General features: G+C 37.2%; 3 protein-coding genes across 5 annotated transcripts in view; 1 reads left to right on the top strand and 2 right to left on the bottom strand.

Moving 5' to 3' along the window:
• LOC137261098 (mediator of RNA polymerase II transcription subunit 18-like) overlaps positions 1–20821 on the top strand; it is a 189801-nt gene that overhangs the window by 14713 nt on the left and 154267 nt on the right. The window lies entirely within an intron of this gene.
• Positions 3178–8255, bottom strand: LOC137262128 (zinc finger protein ztf-16-like). The gene is made up of 2 exons (XM_067799907.1): positions 8200–8255; positions 3178–5658 (listed from the first exon to the last, which is right to left on the bottom strand). The coding sequence occupies exon 2, from the start codon at positions 5631–5633 to the stop codon at positions 4446–4448; it is 1188 nt and encodes a 395-aa protein (XP_067656008.1). The 5' UTR covers positions 5634–5658; positions 8200–8255; the 3' UTR covers positions 3178–4445.
• LOC137261320 (CD82 antigen-like) overlaps positions 13466–20821 on the bottom strand; it is a 37540-nt gene continuing 30184 nt past the window's right edge. For all 3 annotated transcript variants that reach the window (XM_067799055.1, XM_067799054.1, XM_067799056.1), the window contains exons 7-9: positions 20014–20109; positions 19259–19342; positions 13466–18253 (exon numbers count right to left, since the gene is read on the bottom strand). In XM_067799055.1, the coding sequence (XP_067655156.1) occupies positions 18191–18253; positions 19259–19342; positions 20014–20109 (243 nt within the window). In that variant the 3' untranslated portion in view covers positions 13466–18190. The remainder of the gene's footprint in view (positions 18254–19258; positions 19343–20013; positions 20110–20821) is intronic.

Here is a 20821-nt window from a genome sequence, read left to right as displayed (position 1 = left end):
AATGTTATTTAGGCTGTGACTTTGACTCCTGACCCTTGACCTGACTGAGCAATGTATCAAAAATAATTTCCCAAAGGTAATAATTGAGATATTCCTGAGAACTTAAAAAAATAGGTTGTTTATAAAACAATGGTTTGCAGACACTGTCAAATCTGCCAAAACACAAAAGGATCCCCCCCCTATGTATGTATTAACATAATGATAATATAAATATGAATAACAGTACAGAGAAAAAGTAGCTCCCCACCAGAGTTTTAGAGATTTGAAACTCAATTTGGAAAAGGATATGGCCTATCTATACTCAGTTGATATAAAGTGAAACTTTCAGCACCAGTCAATCAGAAGCCATGACACTGCATTCCTAAATATTCTGAGATAATCCTACTTTTGATGAATATCAAAGTTAGTCTAGACATATACTGGACAAAATAAGTTAGAGATATTGGTATTTTTATGACTGATATTTTACCAGTATGTCAAAGAATAAATACATCATTATTCCTAATTTCAAAATTTACATATATCCCTAACTTATTTTTGTCCAGTATATCATTCAAATAATGTAACTTAAAAAAACATGTTTTTAATGAAATACAAACATACAAATTCCTAACATCCAGACAAATCATGAAAGAAGTGAAAACTGTGGCCAGTTGGAAAAAAACATAGTATCTTCTTACCTATTCCTTTCACATTTAATGTGTATGAAACTGAAAAATATTATGACAAAAATACTATAAAGTAATATGTACAGTCACCTGGTTCCCAATAAGTTTTTTCTCTTCACTAAAATAAAACAATGCCATAACATACCTCTGTTTTTGAAACTTTGTATGAATAACATGTAAGAAGATGTTGGATATGGTTCGAAAGCTCTGAACATTAATAATATCGCCATGAGTATTTTCACAGTTGCATAACGCAATATTATTGGATGGAGAGTAGTTTCTAGGGATGTCTTTTTGCGCTCCCCTCCCAGAGTTCCATGCAACCAGCTACATATTGCAGCATGGTTAATGAGTGAGTATAGCCTTACACCACACTCTGCAATAATCCAGTTATATGGTAGCAGTCTGTAAATAATTGATTCTGATCAAGTCAATCAAGTGATCAACAGCAGAGGCATGGAACCAAGAGGTTAGGTCAAAATACATAATGCACAACCTTTGTTCATAATACTTCTGTTTCATATAGCATGTACTTTTGTTAATCAGACTAGTTACTGTGGTCAGTGAGTGGTTAATCAGAGAGGCTGCACAAAACATACAACAGTCTCTTAAGAAGGGTCATAAATAATAATACACACATCATGCAAAAAATAAAATTTTATATCCAAATATAAATGTGCATTTGTGTTTTGTATTTTCAGGAAGAATTGCAGAAAAATGTTCAAGGACATGCCGTGTCATCCCAAAATAAGAATATATATGGGAGGCTCCTTCTTAGTGCATTAATACCCTCAGAGTCAACATTCCTGTAAGGCCGCATAATATATATATATATATCAGACACTCATTCTTTTAGTGGACAAATGAATCATCGTGACGCGGCAAAGTCAAAATTATTTTTTTTAAATGGCAATAAAAAATTGTTATGCGAGCAAATAAAAGTGACATGCCGATGCCCAAGAAACATTTCACTTTTTTATTTAGCCTAATAAATGATAAGTAGCATGGGACACAAATACACAATTGTAAACTGTAAAAACTATAAAATGTTTACCATGATACATACAGTAACAAGAATTCACTTTCCATATTTTGGGGGTTACAGTTACATATTTTGACAATCCTAATTGATGACCATTTGAACTAAATGATTATCAGAATATTTTGTGCAGGCTAAGTCAACTAATGAAATCTTCTATTGCTATGAACAGATGGTTTGCATTCACTTTAAAAAGGAAAAAGTGATTTTAGAGTGTTTTCATCTACTTTCTGTTCTACAGGTCTTGTTGATACATAAACTAGGCAAGGGACTGATTTTTAATAAACACGAACAATCAACATGAATATGATTAAAAGTTCTCATACCACTTGTTCTTTCAAAAGAGAGGTAGTAAGTTTCTCACAAGAATGTACAACCATACACACATCCCTAGCCTTGGGGCTGCAGAGTGTTTTGTTCATCACACATACTTTTCCATAAAATAGAGTGAGTTAATATGTTTAGTTTTATGACCCTTCTAGCTACAATAATATCATGATGGAGGACACCAGAAATGGGTTTTACATATTGTACCCACGTAGGGAATCAAACTCAGGTCTACAGCACGATGAGGTAACGCTTTTACCATTAGGCTACCCACACACTTCATAAAATAGACGGCAGACTCCTTTTAAATGTGATTTTGACAATAATTTAACATACAATATTCTCTGGATGGCATCTGATAAAGAGAGGTATTTTTAAGACAAGGATAATTAAACACTGAATTGTATCTTTGGCTACTTTGCATTGTGATCCACTTCCTAATCCCACAGCTGATTTCTAAGAAAGGAGATCACGGTTACAGGTACAGTAGAATCTATCAACATCAGACTCTGGGTAATCTGGATCTCACACAGTACCAGACAATATTCCTTTTAACTGTATCTTGAATCCAGTAATTCAGCATGCATAATTATTGCTCCACAACAGAGGGACAGATCATTTCTTGCACAAAACTGGAAACAATATCTTTTCAGCTGCTGAACTAGATACTTCCACAACAAAAACAGCCCTAAATATTTTATCTAAATAATGCTTCAATGAACAATATATTCCGTGCATTGTCTAATGCCTCATTTTCTCAAAAGATTTGAAAAAATGGGTATCATTAATGCATACTTTCAGGATAAAATCCTAAGGCAGGCTGAAAATATCAAACAGTTGGTCTCTGCCTGTAAATATTTTCTACTGTGTTTACAATGAAAAAACTTTAATCCTCATGTTTTATCATCATTATCATTATCATCATCATGCTTTATAATCATCATCATTATCATCACCATTATCATTGTGCATAATCCTAGCAAAATGTAAATTCACAGACATCGATTTTCATGCACCTATCACTTCCGGATCTACATGGTCACTACACATAAAGGTGTGACATAAGATTTTGTGTTTCTGCACAAGAAGTCGTCTTCATTTTCCTGCTGTCATGATTCAGAAATCACAAACTTCAAAGTAGAGTTTTTTGTTCAAAGTTTTCCAAACATATTTTTATGCCTCTGCATTAATACAAAAACATCAAGACGAAAATAAACCCCAAAAATAGTTTTCACTCGCATTCATTCAGTTTTCAGTCATCTGTATTGGTGAACAGCAATGCTAAAAGGTCATGACCGCAGAAGATGGGGTGATGTCCGGGCAAAAATAACTGTGGAAGCCCATTTCAGACACAATCCATATAGCCTTACGAAATATTCCCATGACAAGTTACTAAGTAAAAGCAAGTAATATGACTTTTTATGATGAAAGCGAATGGTTTTACTTAATGAATTACGAACATATGCTTGTGTTTAATCAGTAAAAGTCTCCAAAGGGATGTAGAATATCATTCAAATTTTCATTCAAGATTACTGGACCTTTTAATTGTTTCAATGCACCTTTTTGATGAAAAAAGACAAAAGTACACAAATTCTGAACATTTCCTAAAAAACATTTTTGTCAGCATTGTGAGACATGAACTGCAAAAGTACATCAGTATCAGCTGTTGGCACAAACTGTTCACCATACTGTTTGTCCTGATTTTAGCTATCACGAATATTGATGTCGCGCAATTGACCTTGAAACTGTCACACGGATGATGGCTTCCTCCCGCTACGATAGCAATGTGTCAAATGCTGAAACTTATGTTTTTACAAACATTTTATACTGATGAAGGTTTGAATAATTGTTGATTTTCATGTGCCATGTTAATTCCGCATACCGTGCCGAAACGTGTTAGGTGCACGAACACTGAGAACGCAAGGTTATATTAATTGACATTATCATCATCATCATCATCAGCAGCAGCAGCAGCACTGTGCATTATAATCAAGACGTCTAACAGGAAGAACCCCCACCACACTTGCCTTCATCTCTGTATGAATATTTTAACATGTATTTCAGCATGTTCAGGAGCACTGTATTTGCCAAACCATGCAGATTATAGAAACATGGTTATTGAGTGTTCTTCAAGGGAGGGAGGGAGTTTAGTTTTATGCCACTTTCACAATCTTTCAGCAATGTCATGGCAGGGAGGGGGCACCAGAAACGGACTTCACATACTGTACCCACTTACATGAGAAGAATCAAACCCCGGTGTTCAGCATGACAAGCAAATATTTTAACAACTTGGCTCCCCTACCAACCTTTCTAGAGTGAGAAAACAGATGATGTCAGGAAAGTAACGAACATGTACACACTGAACAATTCCCACATCTTGGCTTCCCAGATCTGTCCTCGCCATGTTCTAGCTACTCCCCTGAAGCAGCCTGGCTATGCTGATTGATGAAATGGGATGTGAAGCTGTACTTCTCCCCGAACTCCTCCCCACACACGGAACATCTCCAGGGGTTCCCCCGTCCATGCAGGCCCATGTGCATCAGGTAGAGGGCATGGTCGAAATATAGGATCGTACAGTGACCACATAAAAATGACTTCTTTGTCTCACATGACTTGTCCTCCTTCACTGAGCTACAGCTAACTTCAGAATGTGTTGGAATCTCTGATTGGCTGGAGGGAGCCTCTTCAAAAAGACGAGCACTTTGATTGGACGGTTTCCATAACTGCTGAGAGATGTCATCTGCAGTGGACTTACCAGGTGTTTCACTTGAAGGTAAAGAAGGTTGTCTGTGTTTTCGTCTGCTGCCATCACTTTCGGTATCTGATTGTTCCAGTGATCGTTTCGTATGAGTATGTTCCAACTGAGACACTGAGGTAGTGAGAGAAACTCTATTGTATTGAGTATCATGAGGTCCAGGATGCAACAAATCAGACTTCTTGTTGAAAACAAATGTTGTTTTCAGCTGTTTGGGATTCCCACACTTGAAACCATGATTATCAATCCTACTCAAATACTCTTTTCCAGAAGATATTTGTTTCAAGTGATGAGTAGATGGGAATCGGAAACTCTCTGTTAGATTTTCATCATCATCTGCATCAGACGGTTCCAATTTTACCTCAATATGATGTAGCTTTTCCTTTTTCTCTATCGGAGAAAAAACTAGCTTTTCCCTTTGCTCAGATGGAGAAATACTGTGCCTGGATGAAAGCTGATCAACCTGCTGACTGGCACTCACATTAGTCTGGCAATGCTCCTGGGCCTGGAATGGAGATGTTGACCTGCCAGTGTTGAACAAATCACCACTCATATTTTCCAGCTGAGAAGAATGGTCAAACACATTGGCACCAAGGAATGACTCATCTCTCCTATGCTTCAACATGACGTGCTTTTTGAGATCATATTTCCGTTTGGCTGCATAGTCACACATCTGGCATTCAAAGGGCCTGGCATCAGAATGGACAGCCTGATGGTTGATCAGACTTGTCCTGAAAGAGGATTGGAAGCCGCACAGTTCACACTCCCATCCCTTTAGTGGCGAGGCCAGCTCTCGGATGGGCAGGTCTGATGGTCCAGGGTTGTGTGCTGTATCAGCCTCCATTGAGGAACTCTTATGTGATCATCACCTGCAATACATTAAAGGTAATGACTGAGAAGATGTTTAGGGACAGTTCATAACATATGGCTATGGGGATAATGTTGATTCTAATGGAGAAGCATGTATATTATGAATGACACAAACACAACCCCCACCATCCCGCCCTAAAACTTATGTACAAAGTAAGTGATCACTTCGCTTTTCAAAATATATAATGCACCCACAACCCCTTCAAATAATTTTTTAAGCATAATCACCTAATATGTTAATGTAAAAAATTGCATAACCCCAACCCCCCATCCCAGAACATGTGTACAAATTGATTCACCTCAAACCCCCAACAAACCTCCGATCACAAGCCAAAAGTTATGAATGGTTCCTTACACCACTTCCAGCAAGAGTTTTTCCAGTAATTTACCTCAGCTAACCATCCCTCAACTGACTATGGACTGAGTGAATTGTGTATAGAGAACATAGAACCTGTTAGAGCAGCCACAAAGATCCTAGTTGAAAGTTTACAGGGTTTAGTCTTGAATGTGGAACCCCTTTACAGTCATTTGCTCTAAAAACGTAACCTGAAATCAGAAGTGATGTTTGAATATTTAATCCTAAATGTGTTGAGTTTATTGATACAGTCACAGTTTAAATGAAGCTTAGGCCAGTAGACTGGGGCACACAGTCTGAAATGTCAATAAATATAAATTCCATCTCCTATGACAATTAACAAGTTAAGCAACAAAGCAAAGCACCAAAAATTACTCCTGGCTGTCATTCTCGATCATGAAAATTGATAATCATTAACGGAAAAACAGACTGATTACCGATAAATATCAGAGAAGTAACTTTGAGCTAAAGCGCCCAAAATGTCTGAAAGGATGAATATATTTTCCTTCATCGGTGAATGGTGACAAATTTATGTACAAAACAACTCAGCATCCTGGGCATAATTTGGAAGCAGCCCATTAAAAAAGATTTAACTTTGTGTAATGAGTGAGTAAATTAAAACTATACTTTATCACAAAGTTTATGTACAATATTATCAATGACACAATTTTCATATCAATAATCATTGTTATCGACAATACCAACTATTATTGATGAAACATTATTCCCTGTGGTTTTACAAGGAATGAAGAAAATGATAAATCCACCAATGATTTCTGTAATTTCTTCTATCATAACTGTTATTGTAAGTCATATTAGTTTGTCTCAACATGACATTGAAGCTCAAGTAATTTGGTGAGTTGATAAATAATAGTCATATTAGTTGCTTCAAAGTAAGTCAAAACGATACGAGTTCCTTCTGATCCCCCATCCCAAATAATATTTATATATTATTATACAGAGCCGTAACCGAACTTTGTGGATAGCCTTGATTTGTGGATCACGGAAAATATTATGCCAACTTGTAAATTAAGTTCTGACTGATGTCATGAAGCAGTACTTTTGATGTACATACGATGCCATACCTCGCTGACAAAAAATTCCGAATCTAAGGATTACTCGCAAGTGCACTAAATATCATTTTCCAACATTGAAATAAATAGTCCCTAACACCACCACTGCCAAATTTCATTTTACAAAATGACAATTAAAGGAGGTACCGTTAGCTCCAATCCTCACACTTCTCATCGTCTGCTTTCCTTGGTGTCAGTACTTACTGCAGTGGGCTTTCGTTCATAGAGATATAAAGCAAACAGCTACGCAATCCACGAAACATGGTGACATCACATTTTGTGGGCACATGAATGAGTGATGATTGCAAATGTGTTCCACAAACAAACGTTTCATTCACGAGTGGAATATCTGGCATTTTGAATTTACTGGATGAATGACTAAAACAATCAGTGCATATACAAAATGAAATCATGCATTTAAAATATCAATTCCAATGCACTTTCATATCCACGAAGTGAGTGTATACTAAACTTATGAACAAAACTGAACACAAGGGTTACTTGTGTATCCAGTTATCAGTTGCCAACCAGTTATCATTGCGTACCAGATATCACCAACACCTGGCTATAGCGCTTGAGAAGACAGCTTGATTTGTACTTTCGTAGTATTTCACACAATTACATCACTAAAGCGATAGGCTGTGAGAGTTAAAATCAAACTGTCTTCACAAGTGCTACAGCCAGGTGTTGGTGATAACTGGTAAGCGGAGACAGCTGGTCACTAGCTAGTAGAGATCTCACAAAAGTGACACAAATCCAAAATTGAAGTTAGGATTAGGATTAGAGTTAGGTTTTGAGTTTATTATTGGGAAACGGATGAAACTCTTTTCTTGAAAAAACAGACCAGTGATTAATAACTACCAGTTACGAATCATTTGGTTGCATCTCACGTACGGTAACACTGACAGTTTCATGAACGAGTTCGCATCAATGCATGTGTGTCCCTCCCACTCATACCGTGGACGTGGTAGTTTTATGATTTATCTTTCAGCCACCCGCTTTCCGCGGTCCATGCTAAATTTGACGAAAATATCATGTATCCTTTTCAAAATTTAAACCGATTTATATTATTTGAATAATCCCTCACTGCCTAGGAATCAGTTTCATTTCACCTGTTTTCAAGAACGAAGTCAATCATGATCCTTCCCCTTCCTGACCCAAACACAATTCAGAGTTACCCCCCTTTACAGAAAGATGTAAATTTTGGATCGGAAAACATCCCTCTACGAACTGGTTCAGTCTACGAAAACACTGTCTCCCGTTTGGTCGTTTGTATATGTTGAAAGGTGCATTGCAATATTCTCTCTAATTGGAGGCGGTTTTTAAACGATCGAATCTGGAGCAGACAATCCAGAGATCAACAGCATGAGCATCGATTTAAACAATTTGGTCATTCGTCAACTAAGTCACCCGAGGATGTACCAGACATTCAAGATTGCCGCCACGCAAAATGGAACTTCATAAAAATCCGTTATTTCAAAATTTTGCGACAGTGTTAAAAATGTCACTCGCTTGTCTAGCAAACGCCTTTGTGTTTAGGTTTTATGAAGATTCTGTGATAGGCTTTCTTTATTCTTTAATAAATTGATGAAGGGTTTCACTTCATTATAGAATTATTATCATGTTTACAATATGTATTTTTGAAGAGGATATTTATATGATCATACACAAAGACTCGACATGATTCTGGCTAATCCCGGCGTAAAGAAACTAACTCGATTAATTTATCAGTATATGTCATTGCTTTTTACACACATGATGCAATATATCAGATAGCAATTATTTCGTAGCTCTGCACGGCGCATAGCCAGAAACTTGTTAGCGTCCTCGCCCATCTCCATTACGTTTAATAAATGACTATTGAAGCTCATGAAAACTGCTGAAGAGAACTGTGAACGAAAATCTGCCTTCAACATGTACATGGCTGTTGTGTTTGGGTGCTTGAATACAACATGGTGGAGGTGTGTTTCAGCACATGGTTTTTCGCTGTGTTTGACAATGTTTCATTTCACTAAAATTCAATGAATACTGAATCAGTTGTTTCACGGCAAGTTCTAACATGACTATTAAATTTTGGGGTGTGCCCATACCTTCATACGTTTTGTTTGTAGTATAAATTCATCCTTTTGTCGAAATCCCTCGTCTATATTCAAGCTTATACACACTTAAATACGTATAATACATTTCCTTAGTTCTAGCCTGTGCGTTTCTTTTAAGCGTTTATTTCCATTCAAGCAAGATGTGTCGGCGCGAGATTTGTGATACGAGCGGATCGCATAACCACCAGCCACAGCCGGGGAATAAAGGATCACTAACTCAGTAAGGCCAACGATCTTTTATTTTATTTTATTTTTTTTATTTCATTTTTTTTTTATCGCACGACCGATTGCAATTTGGCCGCCGACCTAAACATATGAAGTGTTCATTCGATTGCTTCCCTCCTGTGTCAGTGTCGGGATGAAGGTGTTAGTTATAGGACAAGTGGAAATTTGCAAGGATGTCCTAGCATTAGGTATACTATCAAAAAAAAAGAAACGCATAGACGAGAAACATGTTGCGAAAATGTTGTACTTTCAAACATGTATAACTCGTCCACAAACGGACTTTAGTGCCAATTTACAAGAAGATAATGTCTATACACCCAAGTGACAGTTTTAGATGACGGAGACGTTGAGCCCGACGGTGACTACGTAGCACGACCCCAACGTCGGGTTTTCTGGCTCTCAGATCAATCTCTTTCAACCTGTTCCGTACAGTTTGACAGGGAATCCTCTGAAGTCCAGGTACCCTAGCTCTCACCCATGGGAGTACGATCACTCTAATGTAGTACCCGGACGCACCGATCTGCACTGGTAACTCGTGGTCTGCCTGTACGGGGACCTGTTTAGTTGCATCGAGCTGCAAGTCCATGATATCTTGCTCAGGCTAACGTTCAGACAACAGAAGATCGGTAATCTCCAGCATGCATTCTTTTAAAGGCGATGTTCCATGTCGCAAAGTCAAGACGTGACGTAGTGATTCGACCTTGAAACTCCTTCAAACGAATGCCTATTTCTGACAGTAATGTGGATTTTTATTGCCAGACAGTGAATGCTCTTTGCTGCACAATTTCAACTAGAAGGTCATTTCTGTTGCGTTGTGGCGATGTCTTTCTAATCCATGTAAGAAATCTCATCAAAATCAACATTTTCAGGTAAAGTCGATTTTTTACTTGTGCAATTGTGCAAAATCATGTCATCAACGCTTTCGGTAGATATTTTGACGATTGCTTGAACACAATAGGTCATTAAAAGATTTTTCAAAATACAATACAAAATACTTTTTTGGATAGTATATTAACATTCTTCTTTCTTCGCATTTCATTTATGAATTCATTACCATGTATTAGAGAGTTAAGACATCTGTTAATGACAGAGGCGACTAACTTTGTGACAGTAACATCTGTATTGATATGAAATACTAATAAATTAGATTTCTTGGGCATGTCTTTTCCAAATGCAGATTTGCCATAGATTTGTCAAAGTTGTTTTTATCTTCTTTTCGGGTGGGTGAATTGGGTGAGTTGGGTGAATGAGTTAAGTTTTACACCGCATTCAGCAGTACCCCAGTTATATGACGGCGCTCTGTCAATAATGGAGTCTTGACCAGACAATCCACTGATCAACAGCATGAGCATCGATCTCTCAAATGAGATACGATGACGCCTCAGCCAAGTCAGCAAAACTTGCCATACGATCCTGTTAGTCGCCTCTTACAAGAAGCATGAGTTCCTGAAGGCCTGTTCTACCCGAAACACTACGGGTAACAGCCTCAAGGTAAGCTCTCTCTGTGCCATAATTGGCTTTCTTCACATAAGGGCCCAGATTCTTTCTTTTGTTCTGAAGTCCCCACCAAAAGGTAGCACAGTCCCTTGTCGCGACCACATGTTATAAGACATATCCTAATAAAATGGGGAATGGAGTGCACGCAATTCTATTTTGTGTGATATAGTACGAAAACGTTCCTAAACCTTCAAAAAGTATAATTCTACACACACATTCACTTACCTTTACACGTGGGTGTACTTTTCACTAGGGGTTTTCTGGAAATGAAATATTGTTGAAATATTGATCAATGGCTACACGTTGTGCAGGAACACCACATGTCACCGCCTCAAACAGATGGTGTTTATTGATTGAGTCTAAAACCTTTCTAAAATGTACAAGGCTTTTAATAAATTCAGTTCTGTCGTGTCGTCTTATCATTCTCGGAGTTTCTGTATCTCCGTCTTTCGTCAATACAACACTGACTACCACACAGAAATGAACAGCTAGACATTTCCAGAGTGGGTGAGATACTGAGTGGTCCCTCTTTGCCTGTCACAGATCAATAGTTTTCAGTAAGGTCGATCACAAGGCGAAACCCGAGGTTATGAAATCACGTAAATTGTATCGGGACCTGTCACAAGAGTGGGTTCCACTCGAACACTCTGAAAAGATACTGTCAACACTGACAAAGTGCTGCCGGTTTCAATGAAAATAGGACCTTGCGGTTTTCCAATTGATAACCAGTCTGACCTGTTCGTGTCATTTGGTATGAAGAAAGTTATGGATTATATAATCTACGTTGCTTGAGTTATTCACTGAATGAATTCGGACAGTCCCTGAATGATGCGTTGACGTGTTAGGAGACACTCCTCCGACTAACCACTCCTTGTCTAGCGGCCATGTCACTGCATCCTACTCCTTCCGTCCTTCTGAGTAAGGAAGGTGAGTTCGAATTATATCATTTTTATTGTTGTTGTTGTTGTTTAGCGCCACACGCACCGATATTACATCTACATGATGGCGGTCTGAAAATATTAGAGTCTAATAATCCAGTGATCAACATCATGGCCATCGATCAAGGCGATTGACCAATTCTAACCCCGATCCTGTAAGTTAACGTCACAAATACTTACAATGACAAAGTTTGACTGACTTTCTTTATCAGTGGTTGGTTTCAGTCTATCGCCTAATGTTTTGCATATCACTTGTGCCATGTAGACCACGACGGTGGTCGTAAGAGGCGGTTCGGGTGGTCCGGGTAGCTCACGTCGTTGACACATGTCATCGCATCCCATTCATCGATGGCCATGCTGTTGATCACTCGATTGTCTGGTCCAGACACGATTATTTACAGAGTAAATAATATTACGGAGTATATTGCGGAGTGTTGCGTTTTACAACAAACCAGCCAAATCAAACATACACATTCATCCGGCGCGTAACCTTTCTCATGTGCCAAACTGTTGTACTTTGTCTGTATCCTTTACTGATTCCGTCCAAATATATCTGATTATTGTTGTCCCTATGTGGTTTTCAATACTATATATTAGCAACTCGATTAAAGGCATCAGGAGTTGTTGATATGACGAAAAGAATCAGCGAAAATTGTCAGTCTCTTGCATGATGTGATTGTGGATGAACGTATATGTTGGGATGAAGTGATCCCAGATCTTTGCCAGGAATGGAGGGTTTGCACGGTTAGAAAACATGGTGTCAGCAGCGACCCCCTTTCATCAGCGACAACGTCGAAGAGAAGAATTGATAACGTCTTCCATATACTAGTGCACAGACGTGTCGGTGAGCATTCCCTCTGTCTCTACCATTTTCAAGCGATTTTGTGAAACGGCTGGAGACTGGGCCTTATGGCAGTACCAGGGACGCCCAATGACAGCTTGATTTCACCGTAGTGCCGCATTTGGACGAGCATTCTCTAAGGTCTCGCACCGTGTACATGAATATTTCAGCAGGTCTAATTTTCCATGGCATTCTTGCTAGAGAGATGCGAACTACAATTCAGCAGTGCATCTCATGCTGCAATACACCAGTAATGGCAGAGAGCACCAACCCAGACCAAAGGAAAAATGAGACGATATGAAAAAGCAGTGATTCATGTACGTGGATCCCAAATCCTCTCTCCATTTTGAGTAAGTGATAGTGGTTTTCCGCTGCTTTTAGCAATACTACAGCAACATCACTGCGGGAGACACAAGAAATGGGCATCGCATATCGTACCCATGTGATGAATCGAACCCGGGTCTGAAAGCGAACGCTCCACCACCGCCCCGCATTTCCATATTCACAACAGTAACCTAAACCCAGAAATAATACACCATCGTTTCCTGTTAATAAATTTATTTGCACATTTGTTTATTTGTAATAAAGACCTCCTCGCGCTGTTTACTTAAGGGCCTCAGTTTTCAAAATGTAGGATAGTTAATCATGAACCCACGCTGGTGTTAATCCACCTGTGTCATGTGGGCAAACAGGAGTAAGTTGTCTCATTGCTGAGCAGGGAACCAGCAAAGGTCTTTCTGAGTTTCTGAGTTGTACTTATGAAGAACATGAGGCCATGTGACACTGATTTATTTTATTACGGAATATAAGATGATTCAATCTTACAAAATATCAATTTACAACATTACACAAAAGTATAGAAAACAAGGCAGAACATGCACACAAACTGCACACTGCTTGGCTACAGATCGATCCTTCCAAATATCTGCTACAGCTTACGATACAATACATTACAATATGATGAGTATCTGCTAGACACATTAACAAAGTAACACTCAATATTCACTAACAATGCTCAAATCCTCAAAAATCCCTACTCTTTCCTACATGTTTTTAAAAATTTTGATGAAAAAACATACACATGTAATACATGGAGAGATGAATACTCCAAAGATTTCATGAGGGATGAATATAGCTTTAAGTCTTTTGATATTTACGTAGGTATAAATACAAACAATTTTGTTCAATTTGTTGACCATGAAAAACTCTTCCCCTTCACCCTTTTGCTTGTGTGCTGTAAAAATGTACCACACCCGTTTTTTCAAGTACAAAAAGATATTATTCTCAGTTTCAAAAGATCAGATATGTCCAAACTGCAATACTTCTTTCGCAGTCCTGAGAATGTCACATCAAAAGGACTGGAGCTTTACTGAGTAACACTGCCAAAGTAGGAGAGGGCGTTCAGGAAGAACCCTTAGGGCCCAAATGACCTACATTCATTATTTCTTAACAGTAAGAGCTTCAAACCATGAAAATGTATTCCTGTATGAGGAAGGAAGAACCAAACAATAAATAACAAATGTGTTTACAATACATTTTACTATATTTTCTGGAACAAACTGTATTTAAAAATATGTCCCAGAATGTCTCGGAATATCGAAAGGTCAGGTCCAAACAAATGCCAATGGCACGTGGATGATTTTGACCAAAACATTAAGTGAAGGTAGGCTCTCTGACTTTGAAAATCTTTCAAATGTGTAAACACGTGTTACATAAGCTCCCAATTTTATTTCCAATTTTACAACTGTCCAGAAACACCATGATGATGCATTGGAGGCAAGTGATAACTTGAGCATGTGGTCAGTCAGAAAAAACACGACTATATTTCATGTAAATATTAGAATTCAGTTCTTATTAAACAACTATGTTAAGCTATCAGTGAAAGCATCAACATTCTAAGATATAGATGTCTTACATAATAAAACTGCCTTCATAAGATGTGGCAAGACAGAAATAGCACGATGTCATGTGAGTCATGATGTCATGTGAAGCAATGTGACTTCTGCCACTTCACAATGCAGATGCTAATCACTGACACATCTATGCATACTTTCTGTTACTTTTCAGCCACAAGTTTAACACTGCATTATTGGTCTTGATGTACAATTATTTTGTGTCAACTTTATGTTAACAAACACAAATTAAAAACTTACAATATTATCAAACAATTTAAGGAAAAAGACTCAATGCTCTGCATAACAAGATGTAAAATATATGCAACAAATAGTAAGATCAAGGGTGTTTGGATACATAAAGCCTTCAACCATGTGTAAAGCTGATAAGAAGTGCAAATACTGGCTTCCCGTGAGAAAAATGTTATATTTTTATCATGTGAACTTGCAAAGTTGCATTAAAAATGAAAGACACACACAGTAAATACAACATGTCATGCTTTTGAAAATTACGGTACTTTAAATACGTTCTGAAACTGAACATAAATATTCATATCAATGTGGACAAGTGAAGTGAGTATTCACAATCATAAAAGGCTACATAACCCAACTCACATATGGGTCACACTAGAGCAAGCGATATAAAGGTCACAACAAAATACTGAACCATTTACTACATGTTTCGATATACTGCCATTGCTTGAAAAGGCCCAGTTCTTTTTCATAAATTGTCACTTGCTGTACATCTCTGCCATTATATGTGTCTGTAAACAAAATTTTTGTAGACTCGTAGCATGAACACTCTCAATTTCTCAGTGAAACTGATACCAAACTAAGGCACATTCTTTTGCTTTGATCTATGAAAACATCTGACATATTAATAGTTACCTGTGCCTTTGTGGAAAATGTTCAAAATGTCATCTGGATGACTGTCTCATCACAAAATGGAAGTAACATAAACTGAGATGTCAGACTTCGTGACATGATCACCACAAACCAACAAGAAGTAACAAAGATGCCAACCCCAAAGTGCTGCAAATAGAAGTTTCAAAGATCAGAACTAGCAGTTTGAACATGAAATTAGTAGTTAGATAAATACTTCAAACCATGACTGATTCTGAAAAAGACAGGATAAGAATTAAGCTTGAAATTTTAATTTCCCCTGCCTCTAACAGCAGATTTCCAAATTATCAGTATTCCATTTCTCTTTATCCTCTCCTTTAGGCAAAACTGTATTTAATCAATGAAAATGTAAATTTTTTGTCTGTATATCCAAATTTTCATGAATTGTCTTCAAATTTCAGAGAATTTCTAGTGCAAACGTACTGGCGTAATTTGAGGGTAAAATTCATTGTGACTACAATAAATTTGTAGAGGTTGGCATCTCTGGAGCAACACTGAAGAATCAACAAACATGGAATACACTTCCACAAATTACAGTCAACAATAACATTATAGAAGACATTCTGCTGCCATTTCAAAAGCTTCAATTTTCAATCAAACAAATGGGTCATAAACATCAACTTTAACAATTAATGACTTTTCTTACACTAATAATAAAATTTGTGAAGCATAAATATCATGTCTGCTTTTTCTATTTGCTTCATGTTTTAGTTATTGCCAAAATACTTGGAAGATATTCCTAATTCGGTCTAATATTCAGGGTGAAACCAATGTCATTACTTCACCAGGGGGCACAAATAGGCACAACTCCATCTTCACATTGTTCAAATTCAACCTTTTTTCACAACATTTTCATTAAATCAAGCAATGAACATATGTCTCAAACAATGAGATGGTCTCTAAGAAATCCACCATGTCAAGTTTTCTCCATAATTGTAGCAATGGAGATTCATTGGGGTGAAAATGCATACTGGTACACAAGCTCCCATTCATATCAGCATGGAATAAATTTAAGTTTGAAGAATGCCAAAACCCCATAAGCATGATACAAGCAGAATCATAAATATGTGTATTAGTGTCAGCATTGCAAATATATCCAGGTACCGAATTAATAAAACAAAGCTATATAACATGTCACATGATTACTGGTATGTTGGTAGCCATGATTACCCCACTATCACGATCAACATAATTAGAACAAAACTGAAGCTGATGAACAAATCCATCTATACTTTATCAGGCATATTGCACATAATACTACACGAAGATCAAATAAATCAGATCATAGCACTGTACCACCACTTGTGCTGGAAACAATGAAAATACTCAACAAAAGATAGAAAAGAAAACACAGAAATAGTGAAAAAAAAACACTTGAGCAATTTAATCAAATCTGTGTATTAATAAAATATATATATATTTTTTAAATGTACTAAAAACTCCAAATATCTGAATTTGATACATTAAAAAATGTAAATATATTTGGGGCTCAAATTTTAATATATAAAAAGACATCCGTAGAATTATGAAAGATAAACTAGAAATCCAATCTGGATCTGTGTAAGTTTTCAATAATCACAACATATTGGGTTATCATAACTATCTAACTGTATTACCACTGAGCTCCTCTCTTGTAAGCAAGGGAAGTAATAACCTGTATATGCAAACTAGTGGACATGTGGATCCATCCTAGAATTACATGAAGGAAACGGACAATAGCAGAATAAGCATTACTGTGGCATCAAATACAATCAGCAGCAAGAATACGGCCTGTTTCAAATGGACTAGCTACCATGGTAACGTGTACACACTGAGATGAAGGACTAGATTCAAATACCATGTCTCCAGATAGTGATGCTCAAATATGAAGTGAGTGAAATTCTCTAGATTCCAAAATTTCATTTAGCTGCATGTCTACCCTAACACTAGTTACAGTTCAGCTGTTCTGAAAGTCTCATTCAGGAAGTTCATGCTGTGCAAGAATATAACAACCATATGAAAATTGCACCAACAACACAAAGTGCATACATTATCAATTCATAAAACTGAAAAAGAATGCATTTGGTTATTTTTGTGAGGTCAGGATATTTGAAGGAATGGAATGAGACACCATTATGTTCGCCATTGACACAATAACACTGAAATATACACATGAACCAGATCTCTTGATTATTCAATGGATGAGAGTAATAGCAACTGTATAGCTTGGACATTAATCTTTAACCAAAACAAATCCAAAATCCCTGCATTCTACTAAGGCAGTGCCTTTCCATTTTATCATCTTCCTGAAACACCTCAAAAGCCACTCAATATTGGAAACATAAACCATGAACATGTTAATTAAAATGTTAATGTTGAATTACAGAAAAATAGATCAGTTAGATATAGATACTGTCCAAGCTAAGCAGAGATCAGAAAAAGAAGGGAATCAAAAGTTTAAAAGAAATGAAGTCTTTACTGGAGGTAATGGACACTACCTGCCACAATCTCTAACAGCTGTCATGGAAAATGTACAGATGCCATTTTTCTGTAACTACATCTCTGACAAAAGACATGTGAGAACTTGTCACAGACTGAACACTATGTTTCTTGCTATGTTTTGTTCACTAAGGCATGTCCTACTGTCATTCACTGTTGCTGAACTCAACAATATATATCTTCTGTCCATTTCCAGTACTGAGTTTTCTTGTCATGTCTAATACAGACATTTAGCACTTCTCTTCAGATCGGATCTGTCTGCACAGTGCGATGGCAAATACCAAGCCAATGATCTGCAAACACAGGAATCGTATATTGGAATCTTCAGGATAAAATATGGAAGTAAATATATATGTCATGTCAGATCTCTTGAACTGATGATACAACATGAATACAACAAACATACTTTTACGATATCTGCCTAAGTTGTAATGAAAATGTTATACACTGGTGCACACTGTAAATCGTGTATACCATTCAAAGGATACAAGAACATCCAATCCTATCATATCAGTTGTTAATCTGTCCTGGCCTGTAGTAATGACAGAACAAGACTTGACAGGATTAACTATAGCCACATGAATGAGACAAGGGTTAACGGTAGTATATGTGTCAAGTATGTCTAAGGCATAGTTTTAGTTGGTTTGTTGTTTAATGCATCACACAGCAATATTCCGGCTATATGAGGGCAGTCTGTAAATATTTGAGTCTGAACCAGACAATCTAATGATCATTCTATGCAAATGGGAAGTCAGTGAGCCTGACCACCTGATCCCCTTCGTCACCTCTCTTGACAAGCATGGGTTACTGAAGAGTATTTCTAAAATGGATCTTCATGGATACTTTACATGATTAAATATTGCCATATGAATGAGAACGTGTTATTCTACTTCTTTTGAATAGTACTAGTAATATATCAAATAAATGTAATTTAGTTGTTACGTGGTAATCAAATATTTACATGTTTGCTTGTCCTCTTATGTAACAGTGAACTCATCAGTATTCCCACTACATGGCATCAGTCAGTAAATAATTGAGTCTGGATCAGGCACTCTGGTTTTCAACAACACAAGCATCATTGGGATACAATGACATGTGTCAACCAAGTCAGCAAGTCTGACCAGCTGATCCCGTTAGTCGCCTCTCTTGACAAGCATGGGTTACTGAAGACCAATTCTAACCTGTTTCTTCACAGGTCTCCATGTGTCAACTGAGTCAATTATGATTGTCTTTACAACAATCATGCTTTGGTGAAGACAAACTTGGATCTCCACATGTATTTCTTTAAGTAATGTTACCTGTATTCCAGCAATGCCACATCCGACACCAATGATGATAGTGCTGTGCTGTTTCATCCATGCAATCAGCTCATCCTTGCATCCCTGGATACAGAAACTCACAATAAGTTTTACATATACAACTCAAAAAAACTCAAACAACATATGACTCTAAAACTGAAAAGAAAAAGGTGTTCTTTCACATCATTTTGTGAAGTATAAGACATCACAAGATTTAACAGATAATAAGATGAGAAAGAGAGGGGGTGAGAGAGAGATAGAGAGAAGGGGGGAGGAGGTTCAGAGGTTCAAACAACCCTTTTTGAGAATGTCTTAAGACCACATGGAAGATTTTTTTGTGTGTGTTCAAACCCCAGAAAAATGCACCCTACCAGCCGCCCCTCTCAATATTCCTGGATCTGTCCATGCTACAGAGGACAAAAGAAACAAAGGTGCCATTTTGCTCTTCTTCACATTTGCACATATATCATGCATGCAATGATAACTAAAGTCAAGGTCAGAGTTATGTTCATGTGGATGAGATGTGAAAGTTATTTCTGGTGTTCCCCACTGTGATTCACCAAGTATTGTTGGACTATTCATTATAAAGATAAAATGATGAAATGATTCAAGCACCAAACCTCAAATTTATAATGTATTTGTTGTCACCAGAGTTATGGGCTAAAGGATCCCGAGGATCTGCTGTCTCAAACAGAATGCTGCATTAGTTGTAAAGTTTCTCATGTGTCTTCCAAGCCATTACATGGACTACTCACTCTTGAATTGAAGGACCCTGTCCCAGCTTGACACTGATCCTGGTCAGCAATGTTGTTGTTGGCATCCTTGGTGCAGCAGGATGCTGGGTAGGCAAGCTGAAGCAACACCACACAAAACTTGACAACATGACTTTTTTTAGAATAGGCTGAGAAAGCTTGAAATGAGCAGAAAAAATTCCATACTAACTTGCATGTATATGTATATGTATATTATTAGGTAAATAATTTAACCTTAACTTTTAAGTTCAAAGCATTTCACAAACAGCACAGAAAAATGACCTGAAAATCAAAGTTTTTGCACAGCTTATTGAAAGTCATTTAAAATTAGTTTTAATTTAAAACTAAACTGTTGAGTGGTAGGCCAAGCAAACCTAAGTAAGGAGCTGTACATTCTTTACAAGTATCTTGCATTGTGTATTCTTGCTCAGTATTGAAATACAACGTCAAAGATACTAACACTATTTTCATAACAAAAAAAAATATCTATACCTATAAAACATTTCCCCAAACCATAATGATAAAAAAAACCTCATTAATATAAAACACCTTTTGATCTATGATTACACAATTTCATTTAGAATTTGACCAAATGCAACACGTTATATTTGGGATTATACTTTCTTGTCGAACTTCCATTTTTGTGGATGATGCGGTGGCTGAGTGGGTTATGTACATATTGTGTGCTGGCGATTAGGTGCCTGACTCTGAGGGTGTGGGTTTGAATCCCAGATAAGACCAAACCTAACTAAAGTAGCACAATATTGATACAAATATATAACTGCAGTTCTGCAGCCAGGATCACCTTGGA

Source organism: Haliotis asinina, chromosome 14, assembly GCF_037392515.1.
Source record: "Haliotis asinina isolate JCU_RB_2024 chromosome 14, JCU_Hal_asi_v2, whole genome shotgun sequence".
In the NCBI taxonomy this organism is placed as follows: Eukaryota; Metazoa; Mollusca; class Gastropoda; order Lepetellida; family Haliotidae; genus Haliotis; species Haliotis asinina.
Note: the sequence above shows the minus strand (reverse complement) of the source record. Positions and strands in the feature narration are given on the sequence as shown.

Excerpts from the sequence above, each read along its gene's own strand:
- LOC137262128 (XM_067799907.1), bottom strand. The coding sequence starts at position 5,633 with ATGGAGGCTGATACAGCACACAACCCTGGACCATCAGACCTGCCCATC.